The sequence below is a fragment of the Urocampus carinirostris genome, chromosome 8 (genome assembly GCF_059441175.1).
Source record: "Urocampus carinirostris isolate Australia breed hairy pipefish chromosome 8, RoL_Ucar_1.0, whole genome shotgun sequence".
NCBI classification, from domain to species: Eukaryota; Metazoa; Chordata; class Actinopteri; order Syngnathiformes; family Syngnathidae; genus Urocampus; species Urocampus carinirostris.
This window is the reverse complement of record NC_142356.1, coordinates 37,768,829-37,783,133: the sequence shown is the minus strand read 5'-3', so window position 1 is coordinate 37,783,133 and position 14,305 is coordinate 37,768,829. Positions and strand designations below refer to the sequence as shown.

General features: G+C 40.3%; 1 protein-coding gene across 1 annotated transcript in view; it reads right to left on the bottom strand.

Annotated features, from left to right (window-relative positions):
• The window catches only part of maml3 (mastermind-like transcriptional coactivator 3), a 168,990-nt gene extending 155,645 nt beyond the window's left edge, over positions 1-13,345 (bottom strand). The window contains exon 1 of the mRNA XM_088342598.1: positions 12,257-13,345. Coding sequence (XP_088198724.1) covers positions 12,257-12,625 — 369 coding nt within the window. The 5' untranslated portion in view covers positions 12,626-13,345. The remainder of the gene's footprint in view (positions 1-12,256) is intronic.
• Between the last annotated feature and the right edge of the window lie 960 nt (positions 13,346-14,305).

Sequence of the window (14,305 nt, the reverse complement as noted above, 5' to 3'; positions counted from 1 at the left end):
TAGTATAGCACAGGATGAAGATATTTGCAAATTATTGTACTGTCTCATGGAGTTTGCCTGGTGCAAGACGTATTTGTTTTTTTTCTATAGTTGAACTAAAGTGAGTTATTAATGTGGTTGAAAGTAGCCACAATAATGCCTGTGACATATATGTAACAAAACAAAATAAAACAATTGTGAAGTCTTGTTTTATAAAGTCAAACAAATAAAACATGTTTGCGATGCACTGCGTGATGAGTCATTCCGAGCAATCATAATCTAGAATCTAGATTGGTCTTACGCGGGCCGGACAGGGACGTACAAAGGGCCGGATGTGGCCCGCGGGCCATAATTTGCCCAGGTTTGATCTAGATGGATTCTAGACAAACAAAGCATAATGGCTTGGCATTGCCGGGCATTCTACTTGAGCGAGGTTGTTGGGGCAGTGGTTTCTTTGAAAAAGTGCTAGGGAGCATGCAGCTTCAGAGCCACTTGTACACGAAAGCAGAATTTTATCAATGTTTGTGGTATTTATTAGGGGTGCCTTGAAACAAAACTCAGCTCAAGATACTCAAGTACTACTAGATGCTCAAGTACTACTGTGTAAATCTTCACGAAAATCACTTCAGCCATTCCGGAGCCTACAAGCTCCTTACGAACTGGCACACATACAGCAAATCTAGATTTATATAATATTCTAGATAGACAGATCTAGATAATAAAAGTAAGGTAGGTCATGGAGTCTTGGTGAGACTACTATGCTCTTTATTTTTATTTGAGCAGTAGGTATGCAGTTTTTATTACTACTGTGGTATGTAATATTACAGTGACAATAATTGTATCCACATGATTATAAAAAACATTACAAGCAAGCACTATGTATGAATGCTTAAATGAGGATTTAAGTTTGTCAGTTTTTATTTTACCAATGGTCTTATTTGATTGTTTTCCTTTGTCGGGAACTAAAAGATTGGATATGATAAATTTATTTATAATAACTCACATGTACCTGTGCCTTTGTCAAAAAAGGACGTAATGTCATCAATACAAAATTAATTGCTCAGCAAAAATATGAGAGCCACAAATGAAAATCAAAGCGGCCACGAGCGGCTGTCTATTGTTTTATTGTCTGCTCCTATCTTCGGTGTTTTTTCTTCCCGTTTTGACAACTTCACTATGGATTACTTCTATCCTATGGACATGGGTTTAGAAGTAAATGCGTGTATTCAAGGAATCAACTCCTTGCCCTGAAGAATTCTCGTGCCGGCGTGATGAAGGGGGCTATCGTGGAAGAAGAGCCGGAGCTAGCTAAGCGGCTAGCGGCGTTATAAGTCTTCGGTACCATCCGTAATCATGGTAAATGCGAACTCAAGACCAAATAAGATCATCGAGTGCTGGTGGAAAATATCGAAGCGCACAGGGAGCGCAGTTGCTGTGTTTTGCGGAAACGTGGCTCACGTTTAGCATTCCGGACGCTAACATGTAGCCACCCCGAGCTACCCGGAGCTATCCGGCTTCAACGCCGCTAAACAGAGACACGAAAGCCGGGGGGAATCGGAGAGGAGGCGGACTTGCTAACACGAGGTGGTGTATCCCTGGATTTTCACAAAGAAAAAATTTCCATCTGCCGCAGGGATGTCGAACTTTTGGACTAGGGTGACGTCATCCACTCCGCTACAAGCACCCCTAGGGCATCATGTTAATCTGTTAATAAACAACGGGGTAGACTACTGTAAGTGTGAATTTCCCTACGCGGATGAATAAAGTATCTATCTATCTATCTATCTATCTATCTAAATGATGCCATGCATATTGTATAATGTGATACTCATAGTTTCAGAACCAAATCGTTTTTACCCAGTGATTTAGGATCCAGTATTATCATTCTCACAAACACCGCTGCCTAGCATTGCCAAAAATTACTTTGGAATTGAATTGAAAAAGCTTATATTGTTTTTTTATTGTGGTGTGGGCGGCACGGCAACTGAGTGGTTAACACGTCCGCGGCACAGTTCTAAAGTCATGGGTTCAAATCCAGCTCCCACCTTCCTGTACAGAGTTTTCATGTTCTCCCCGTGCTTGCATGGGTTTTCCTTAGGCACTCCAGTTCCCTTCTACATTCCAAAAACATGCATGTCAGGTTAATTGACTGTTGTGAAAGGGCCAGTGAGTTGTCTGTCTCTGTGTGCCCTGCAACTGGCTGGCAACCTGTTCAGGGTGTCCCCTGCTCACAGCCCAAAGACAGCTGAAATGGGCTCTAGCTACCCCCGCGACTCTACTAAGGATAAGCGGTGCAGACAATGGATGGATGGCTATTGTGGTGCGGTGTATCATCATATGGTACAAAACAGCATTTATTTATATCACTCAGTACAATAATTCTATTAGGGTACATTTGACGTACAAATTGGTGAATATTTTGCTTATGTGAGCAAAAAATGTATAAAAACTTGTACACATATTACATACCTAGACAGACATTTCTTTTAGAATCATTTTTGAAACGTCCAATATTTTAGATTTGTAAAAATACTACACATTTGAAGTTAAACTGCTGTTTTCTCATGTGTGATTGTAGTGTTTTAGCAATATGTTTTGGAGGTACAAGACATACAACTGCATTATATTATTATTTATTTGATACTTTAAGCAGGCAGACAGCATTTTGAATATTTAAAACGCTGCATGTGAAATATATTTAAAAAAGGATGCAACAAGTAACTAACTATTGTATCTCAAGTTGACACAACAAATTGGGAAAGTAAAATATGCACGCGGTAGCAATAAAGCATGCCTTTCAATGGTGTTGAAGCTTTTCAACCGGTTATAATGAGTTCCAACTCTACAACAAGGGATAACTGCACAGCTCTGCACTCTGTATGTGTGTGTTCCTGTAGTACATGTGAACAAGCGTGGGAGGAGGGAATGTGGTTTGCAGCCACCCCAGATTAAAAACAACCAGTATGAGTGCACAGGAACTGAGGGGCAAATGTGAGAGGAAACTCATGAAGACTTAAGAGTGGTATTAAAAATTTGTTTGTTTTTTTAAATCAAACATAAACGATCCCAACCAAAAATAACCCAAATGATGGACAGAGCAACTTTCACCAAAGAATACAGTCAGGTGGTGTTTACTACAGTAAGTCCAGGAAAACATACCAGTGATGTCACAATTGTAAATAGACGTCACACAGTGCCTGCATGCGTGCATGCTTGTGCGTACTTGCTGAGTACCAGCTCTACGCCAGCTGAGTAGTTTAAATATAGCTCTCAGGCAAGCATCACAGCTGATGTTAGCTAGGCGCTAGCCACCAAAATCATCTATGCAAGTGGTTCGCAATCTTTTCTGTACTACGGACTAATTCATTGTCTGACAATATTTTCACAGCCTGGCCAAAGGGCGGCATTAAAACTTGTTTGTACTTTTTCTAAAGTAATAATGATGTTGATAACAACAATTATGAGAACAACATTAATAACAATAATACTGCACGTAATTCCACTGTGTTGTCATGTGAAACATTTAGATGTCATTGTAACATCACACTTAAATCACATTCATTTTCCGAACTGCTTATCCTAATGAGTGTTGCAGAGGTGCTGTGCCCAACCCAGTTATGTTTTTGGAATGTGGGAGGAGCTAGAGGGCATGGGGAGTACATGCAGACTCCACACAAGGAGGTCAGGAGCTGGAATCGAACCCAGGACCTATGAACTATGAGGTAGATGTGCTAACCGCAACACATTCTGATGACTATTCGGGCTGCATTGATTAGTTGACGTTGTTGACAAAAATAGATGATAGAAATAGTCGACTATCAATTCTACTGTCAACTATTGCCGACAGACATGTCTTTCCAATAGAGTGAGAAATCTCTACATAAATATAATTGCTGCTGAGATTCCTGCATGCAACTGTCTTATATAAAACATAAAGAAATGGCGCTGTCAACATAAAGTATGTGTACCAAAAATTCTAAAGTTGGGAGCATTTTAGCCTGGATATGTCCAATAAAAAGAAGACCTTGCATATTTATGGAAGCAGCTCGGTAATGCACAAACATTTAAAGAGCATGTCGGACATTTGAACGCAACAAAGAAAGACTCCTCAGTTACAGTCAAGTAACTTTCAAACCAATATGGTCTTGATGAAATGATTGTACATCTCATACGTGTATATTTCGCTATAAAAGAGAGCTCGAGCAAGTCTGTGCCTGACCAACGTATTTTAGATTAAATGCATGCACTCTGAAAAACAAACATCAGATGTTAAAACATTTATAATTGTCGAATGTCAGTTGTAGAAACGTTTCATTTCCAAATGTTGGGAATTTTTGGGTTCTTTTGTTCCAGACTTTGCAGTTGAACACTGGATGTACTTCAATATTCATTTAATCATTTCAATAGTCAGTGATTAGTTGAATATTAAAATAGTCGTTAGTTGCAGCCCTAGTCAATATCGTAACGTTTAATGCAAAACCACACATCAACCCAAATGCCAAGTAATTAAAAATACAAACTCCCTGAATAACCGAACTCTTCGAAAAGCTTGTAAGCGTTATGTGGTCTCTGTGTGATGTTCTTGACTTAGGGAACCATGCATCCTTCAACTCTTGCCAAACATTTTTCCGTAGTGTGTTTACAATTGTTCTAAAATGATGTATTTGACTATTATCGACGCTGATTAGCTATGAGCGCAAAAGTTTGGTTTTATTCATCCTTTACTGCATCTTCTGGCAGGAATCCTTGTTTCCAACGTGACAGTTGCACCACCCGACAGGCAACTGTGGTTGCCCATGCGAACCACACAGATTTTAATTCAAACTTACCACCTCAAAACCCAGTTTCAACATCAGTCTGAAAAGTAGCAGTTTTAGTTACAACAACCGGTAAAAATTAAATATAACTTGTTATTCTTTCTGTACGGCCCAGTACCAAACTACCCACGGCCAAGTACCGCTTCGTGGCCCGGTGGTGGCCGACCACTGATCTATGCTACATTAATGCTCAACTAAAGCTAAAACCCAAGAAGTACTGAATACAGAGAGGAAGCCAGGGAAGGAGGGAGGCCTCAGATTCATGAATACTCAGCCGCCCACACTTGGGCCTTCCAGGAGTTGAGCCGGACAACACTAAAAGACAGCGCAAAGTGCGTGTGCGTGCGTGATTGAGAGACATTCCTCTGTGAGGTGGATACCAAGGAACGAGTACAACCAGAGACTGGCTGTCCTAAGCCACAGTTTTGGCAAGTAATGCGCCCCTCGTAATGCACATCATTCTCACAGCTGTAGGCTGACATTTGGATTAAGCGTGAGCATGCTCTGACACCAGGTATAAGTATCGGTGGCAATCAGTGTTGACAGTAACACGTTACAGAGGAAAAAGTTCATGGCAAGGCAGCACAGCAGTGCAGTAGTTAGCACATGTGTGGCACAGTTTTGAGGTCATGGAATCAAACCTTCCTGCATGTTCTCCCCGTGCTTGCTCGGGTTTACTCTGGGCACTCCGGTTTCCTCCCACATTCCGAAAACATGCATGTCAGGTTAAAAGATCGGTCCAAATTGTCCATAGGTATGTATGAGGGAGTGCGTTGTCTGTCTCTGTGTGCCCTTCGACTGGGAACCAGTTCAGGGTGACCCCTGCCCACTGCCCAAAGATAGCTGGGATGGGCTCCAGCACCCCCGCGACCCTACTGAGGGTAAGCGGTGCAGATAATGAATGGATGGAAGTTCATGGAATGCAATTACTTTTCTCGGTAGCGAGTGTTGTAACACGTTACGGACAATGTTCAGTAGCCTAGATGGTAGGGCGCCCGCTTTGAGACTGGGAGGTCGCTGGTTCGCGCCTCGGCCGAGTCATACCTAAGACTTATAACATTGGTAAAATGGCGGCGCCCTCTGTTGGCTGCGGCTGCATCGGCTCGCTACAACGGGTCAGGTGTATCGACATTTCGTTCTGTGTACATTGTTACAAAGAATGACAATACAAAGGAAATTATTATTATTATTATGTTCCCTCTAATTTTCCACGGGTCTGAGCGTTCATACAAAGTCTGTGCCCAACGCTTGAAACAACAGTGAGCCACTATAATCCCAAGTGTGGCAAGATAATTAATTATCAAACATGTCCAAAACTTGACATCAAGTTACATTTTGCTGAGTTTCCGGCAATGCAAAATTATTTTTCTCTATTGAATGAATTAACTCATGTACTATTTCAAAGGTTGTACGGCCTACAAACGTCGTTTGTTCTTACAATTCTTTCACAAAATATCCATTTCTTTTTATTTCCTGATATATTTTGTCGCATAATATTAACATTTTTGGGGGCTTATTTAGTCGGTTGTAAGATACAGAACTGTACTTAATCACATTTTTTAGTGGAAGTACAATGTTGGCAACAAGATTCACGTGATATACAGTAATTGGAAATTATTTGAATGCAACACAAACTTTTTATTCTTTTTTCGGTGTTTTTTTTCTACTTTTTTTTTTTTAATTCCTTTTAAAAAAATCTCATTGTGTTTATTTTTTCCGAGCTGTTACTTTTTTCTTTTTGTTCTCTATTTACTTTTTTTCCTACATTTCATTCTTTTCTTTTTTTCTGGCTTTTTTCTAAATTTTTCCTTCTTTTTTTTCTCTTCCTTTTGTTTCTTTTTTTCTCAGCTTTTCACTACTTTTTCATTTTGGTATTTTTTTCTTTTTTGTTCTATTTCCCTCTTCCTTTAAGTCAATTTGTGCATAATTTTACTTAATATTTGGTCATGTTGGGAATAAAGAAGCAAAAACAACCTGAAGAGCCGTTTAGGACCCGAAAGAGCCGGTTCCTTTTTAGTGAGCCGAGCCGAAGAAGCCGGTTCTCGACATACTCTACTTACTTTACTCAACTTCGTTCGACTTCAAAATACCGCATTTAGGACACAACATCAGGGGAACCCGTGTATTTTTACCTTCATGCACTGTAACTTTTGAAGTAATTTTGAGCCCTCATTTTTGTGCGCTGGCTAGATTTTCTTGTGCGCTGAGAATGTGCGAGCAGTGCGCAATTGCGCACACGCGCAGCTTAGAGGGAACACTGGTCACGGGTATTTTGTAACTCAACTGTCGTTACAATATGGTGCATTACTCCGTTACTTCATAACATCTTATAATTATTGACGGGTCTTCTTTTGCTCATGTAGCAAAAAAAAAAAAAAGAAATTTAAAAATAATAATAATAATAATAATAAAATAAACCTTAATCCGCCAGCAAATAAAAATCATGAATAGGTGGGTGTTTATATGTACCTACAAAACATATTTCAATATAGTTACGGTGCGTGCGTAATTTCTTCCTACTGGTATTCTCCCTAACGAATATATTCACATCAAAGCCATATTTACAGCTATAAGATAAAATACTGATATAGGGGGGGTCAATGTATATGCGCCGATTTGGTAGTGTGTCATCAATAGTGAATGGTAGAGAGCGCATGGGGAGGGGGCGTGGCTTCTACAGGAACAACAAAATCAATGGTGTACAAGTGAGCACAGAATTTAATTTAAAAGAGTGCTGAAGTTTGTTTGTTTTTTATTTGTAAAATAATGTGTGCAATGCACCATACCTGGAGAAAAAGAAAACGTGATGGACATTAGCCAGAAATGGAGGAGATCTTTGAGTGGATAGAAGACAAAAAACAAAATGGAAATGGAGTATTTTGACTGTGTTAGTCTGTAACTTCTCAAAATTGCATAAGCCAACAAGGTTGGATTACACATGTTCATCCATTATTTTTATTATGTGGCTATTTCTAAGCAGTTTTAGGTTGTCTGCTTCAATGTGAGTAGTCAACGTGAGCAGCCATTGAACAAATGAACAGAGATGTACAGGATTAACGTAATTTCAGGGAAAACACAATAATCCCAATGTTCCTAATTTTACATTACAAACATAGAGTTCAGATTGTCAGTCAATTTTAAGCATCTGTCATTCTTCCAACCATCAACAGGTCGAAAAAAAACCTTCTGTCGTTGTCAATAAGTCAATATAACAAGCTGAACCGCACCCTCATAAATTCGTCATTCCTCAGGAAAAATGAGTGTTTTTCTCAGGGTTACTGCTCAGATCTGTGGACCTGGTTAGTGATGATTTGATTACAGAGCCCGATCTCCTGTAGCAATCAAGTTGAAGAGTGTGGTCGTACGAATCGGATGGAACAACAGAGCTTAAAAGTTCTCAGTGGCTTGATATTTTTTACATTACCATATTTTCCCCACTAACAACACTTTGCGGATGCACTGTACACAGTACTCACATAACTTCACTTTTTCCACATTGTGTTATAGATGTATTTTGCTATAGACGTATTCCAAAATGTATTCCTATTTGTTCTCCAACTTCTACACACGACACTCCAATGACAACACCAAAAAAACAACAACAACAAAAAACGTGTAGATAGGTATTCACAGCCTAAGATAAATACTTTGTTGTTGCATCTTTGCCAGCAATTTCAGTCTTGGGTAAATTTGAATATGATGCTAAGAGCTTGGCACACCCATCTTTGGCCAGTTTTAGCCATTCCTCTTCGCACCTTTCAAGCTCCATCAAGTCAGTTGGGAAGCATCAGTGCACAGCCATTTTCAGAGTCCATCAGAGATGTTCAATCAGATTCAAGTCTGGGCTATGGCTAGTCCACTCAAGCACACTCACAAAGTTGTTTTGAAGCCACTCCTTTGATATCTTGACTGTATACTTGTGGTCATTGTCCTGCAGGAAGCTGAACCATTGCCCAGATTTGAAGTCAGGAGTAATCTGGAACAGGTTTTAACCAAAACATCACACTACGTTTCCAAAATTATATTTCATTCTGAATTGTTTCACAGTTCCCCACAGCATGATGCTGCCACCACCGTTCTTTATTGTAGGGATATATTGGCCTGGTGATGAAAAGCACCTGATTTTTTTCTGGCATTCATATTAAAAAGTTAAAATTTTGTCTTATCAGACCAAATAATGTTGTACTAAAAATACATTTTGGGGCAAGCTGATAAAACAAAAATAAGAACCCTTGGCATTCTTGAGTTCATTAGGTACTTTTTTTATCAGACCATTTAAACTGCTCATGGGCAAGTTGGTCTACCCCAAAATTGTAAGGATTCAGGAATCTTGAAGTTCACTGACCCCAAAATTGCTGCTAATGTTGAATGAATGAATGAAAATTTTATTTCGAACATAAAAATAAAAACAGGACAAAAACAATGAGTCAACAACGAAATAATGTCCCACAAAATGTTCGAAAAGGGGTAGTCAGAAGCAGATGCTTATTTTTCCTACCCCTTTATCTTCCCTATTAAATACATTTTATAGATAGCTCCCTCTTGTGTACAATACAACAAAATCTCATGGATATACTTATTACATAGGTCAGATATCAATAATTATAAGTTACAATAATCACATATTTTATACACTAATCTTCGCAATACCCATCCCTCAACGTCATAATGCGCATAATGTCACTGCGGCACCAGTGATAATATCAATAAAAATAAACACAATATTTATAACAGTTCTGATGTGATAATAGCACAATAACAATGTTGAAAAATCAATGTGATTTCTCCCACTGTGCAACAGTAATAGACTCCAGCACACTTTCCATAATTAAAGGGTTGTCCAAGTCTTGTTGCAGGAGTGTCCGGCAATCATGAGAGTACATTCAATTCTTGGATCAATGTAAAGGACAATACTAAATATTAGCGCAATCATTGTAGGTAAAAATATGAACATAGTACATTGGTGAATGCTTTAATATTTTATTATTTCTCATATAAAACGTGATAAAAATAGATATAAATGTTGATTTCATCAAATTCGTGTCATTGTTGAACCATGAATTCATACAACATTGTTGAATGTGTACTGTGTGAAATGACTATTGACAGCTACAACAGAAATTAACATACCAAACTCTAATTTGAACATACGGTATATGGAACACACCTTCTCCACATTGTGCATTTTCAAGAACAGACTGTAATGTAACCCTGTGGGCATTTGTGTCTGCATCCATTCACACAATGGGTTTGGCTAGAGCAACAGAAAGATTTGCTTTCCTAGAATGCCTGCTTCAGTGGTGACTACATACAGCCATCTAGCTGCAGCTCTGCTCTTCAGAGCAGTGAAACAGAAAAAAGGATGGGACATGCTTCTCTCATTCCCTTCCCTCTTCCTAAAAATTTTTTGACACTCCAAAACACAGTACAGTTATTGAAACAGTGGTTGCATTTCAAGTGTCACTGTTAGTGAAAGAGAAACCCCCTATTCCCAGCCCCACCGATCTCAGAGGTTTTGTAGCCATCAGACAATTCAATTAAATGTCCACAAGGGTGACTAGGAGGTCCTGCAATGCACTCATGAACGACAAACGACAGATCTTGCTTGTCTCCTTAACAACATGTAGCTCGGAAATTAAAGACACTCATATTTTGCAAAAGCAGGAGACCTGGGTTCAATGCAGCAACAAAAGGAAAGACACTGTTGACATTCCAGACATGAGTCCTTTGGTCTTTTCTCAGGAAACCTGAGCCTGCCCACAGGAGATACAGTGCAAACAGGGATTCTACACACTTTATCTGTGTCTACTATTTCTCTATGTACAGTATACATGTAATCACACAATTCAACCAGCTTGTGTTATAGTGAGAATCCTACACAACTACGGCGCATGTGTTGGAAGTAACGATACTCGTTTTTTGCACAAAGGTCAGCTCCCCAAAAAATACCGTTGTTGGGGTTTTTTTCTGTCAAAGAATGCCTGCCTTAACTCATGTCAGTACTCTGGTTAAAAGTCAGAGGTCTGCTGGTTTGGATCCTGAATAAACAAACATGTGCATGTACATTGCCTGACTTTGTTGTTTGTATTGACATTATAAAATATTGGTGTTAAACTTTAAATTCATTATAATTAAATGTGGGCTTATGTTAACATGAAATAATAGAAATTCAGGAACCTGTTTCAACCTGGCAATAGATCCTTAAAGAACTTATCATCGCTCTACAACAAGTTATTATCTCTAAGTAAGGTACAAGAGTGTCTGTGTGCATGTTTATTTATGTTATTGATCCGACATTCAATCCTTTGTTATCATTTGTTTTTCTAACCGTCATTCAAATAGCACTTCATAGTACCCTTTAAAACAGGGGTCAGGAACGTATGGCTCGCAAGCCAGATGTGGCTCTTTTCATAAATACAGCTGGCTGGAGATAGATTATGGGCCATAGAAATTGCATAAGAATAATCTATATGGAAGACCATTAAACAATCTGTTTGCTGTTCGGACACTTTAGAACCCACAGAACAAATCTCAACACTTCAGAAAACACCAACCCAGCACCCAGAGGAATTAGATCGGTGAGCGGTAGAGGTAGTTAGATTTCTGTACCCTTAGTGCACTCCTCTAAATACATCCCTATCCTTCTCGTTGGTAGTATTTTGTGACATTTTTATGAAAGAACTGTGTTTAAAAAACATTGACAACAACAATGACAGTCAAAATGAGCCCCAATTATCTTAAATAACTGCAGGAGGGAGACTAAGTGGTATGAGTGGTATATTTGTTCATATGGGACATAAGCTCAGGTGTTATTATTACTTCATGTATTTGATGAAACCATTAAACGTCCCGCAGTGAAATAAAACGTGTCTTTTCTCTGGAGAGCGTGTTTGGGGTTTTATTGAATTTTGTATTAAAATATATGGCGTGAAAATTTACTTTATATATACATATACATATATATACATATATATGCATATATATATATATATATATATATATATATATATATGTATGTATATGTATACATATGTACGTATATTAACCATTTAGCATTCATGGCTATTTGAGTCGAAAACATAGTTACTAACTCCTCTTTTAGATCAAGATAGACTTTCGATTTTAAAAGCATGTTACAATTCTGGAGCCTTGTTGAGGGCATGTGTTACAATATTGATGGCTACATGCAGATTACACACTACTCAAAAAAGGAGAAGTGGTTTGGCTGTGAAAAGTTAGTTGACGACTTGTAGAACTCCCTGCACGCGACATTAATAGTAATGCATCCTCGCTCATAAGTTAACGATTTCTGCTGAGAGTTTCTCCAACTCTTGCAGCTGTTAATAAACTAGTTATTCCTGGGGTGGTTACAGTGGGTGCTTGTTTGTGGTCCTTGATCTTGCAAAAGTGTGCAAGTGAAAGGGGTGTCTCTGGCTGTCACTGGGAGCGCGTGTCCTTACCGCAATAAGCGTGTTATTTCTCTGTTCCGTGGAAGAGTCCGCGTCCGGTTGTTTGACGAGCGCCTGCTTATTGCCGCCGCCTCCGCCGCTCCCGCCCGCCGACTTCTTAGCTCTTTGCTCCAGACTCCGCTGGTACAAACTGACCGTTTCCCTCCGTTCGATCTCCAGCTGCTCGGCGTGGGCTTGGTGGTACCTGTTCTCGCAGTTGACATGATGTCTCCGGCAGCCTTCTATCCGCTGCCTGAGCCGCTCCACCACCGTGCTGTGCTTAGTTATGCCCCCGGCAGGCAGCACGTTGCCCGGGTTCATGCCGTTGTTGATGCAAATACTGCCGTTGGGTCCGGCAGCGGGGGAGGCGAAGTCCCCCATCACTGTGGCGACTGGCTGCTATTTTGAAGGAACTCCCCCCCCCTCCAACGTCCACTTCTGCCTTCGCAGCCGCCGCCACCCTCGCGTCTCCAGGCTGGAGTCCTGAAGACCGACCGGCAGCGAGTACCGGGTGGCTTTAAAGGGCAGCGGGAGTCGCGCCGGTTCGGCTGTGAACTCCTCTCCTTCCCTCCTTCACACGGTTCCAAAACAAACAGCTCCCGAGAACACAAATAAAAGCTGACATGAAAGTCTTTGACAACGAAGCCTCTCTCCCGAAAACTCCAACTCAACGGCGGCGGTTATTAAGGTGGACAAGCCGGTGGTCAAACACACAGCAACGGTCCCACCGGGAAGCAACAGTCCGCCGCTCGCTGCCTTACTCTGTTGTCCTCAAAGCAACAAAAAAAAAGTTTTGGTGCTTGGAGATGACGGGTTCCGGAGTTTCCGAGTCAACTTGCATGTCATGCGGGTAATGGTTTGAAAGGAAATCCCGGTAAGGATGTCGCTTAATTCTGTTGTGAGTCCAGACGGCGCAAAATGTGAATATGGGAAGCAGTGGCGGAAGTGTGAAGTCAGTGGATGGCGACTGCCACCATCACAATAATCAAGACAGCCTCTCCACCATGCCAGCGGAGTGATATCAGGACAGGAGTTGAGTAAAAGCAGCTAGAGGCTGTGAGAAGCCCGCCGAAGGAAATTCGGAAAACCCGGCGCGGCGTCTGTAGCAGACAGACAATGACGGTATAGTCCCGCCTGCCTCGAACGACCTGGACAAATTAACACGACAAAGACAACAAGTTTCAAGTCTTATATGACGTGGATTCTCACACATATCTTATAATAACATCACCCATAATTGCAAATATTACTATGATGATTCACGGTCGATTTTAGGTTCAGAGGTTTGGGGTGCTGTGAGCACCCACTCAGTGTCTGGCTGGTTAACATGTTTATTTATTTATGTATTTTTTCATTTAAATAAGTAATAAATTATAATAGAATGGATAAATAATCCACCTTTGTGTTCTCAAATAAAAGCTGTTTTGTTACCCGTAGGACATACCTGTTAACCTCCACGGCTCCATGCCCTTACAAAATGTTGTATTTTCCCTTACAAAATACAAAATAATCTTACACCATATTTTTTTTTTTCAAACGTGTTTATTTATGTAGTTTAACATGTTATATTGTACATGTGAGCCCATCCCAGCTATCTTCGGGCAGTGGGCAGGGGACACCCTGAACTGGTTGCCAGCCAGTCGCAGGGCACACAGAGACAGACAACCATTCACTCGCTCATTCACACTTGCCCGGAGGAAATCCACACTAAAGCACGGGGAGAACATGCAAACTCCACACAGGAGGTTCGATCTCATGACCTCAGAACTGTGCCGCACACGCGCTAACCACTGTTACGCCGTGCTGCCACCATTAATCCATAACGTTTTTAATTGTGAACGGTTTATAGATAATCCATCAAAATGGAATTATAATGTGGGCAACGGCTGCAAAAATACACATAATTTTCAGAATACATTTTACATTTTATTCTGGATGGGATTTTATTTTAACTTCAGCCACTGTTCATATTTTGTTTCTCCCTGAGTATGTGTATAATAGACTCTCACCTGAACATGGTGCTTTATCTAATCGAACCACACACATAGCGTTCACACACGC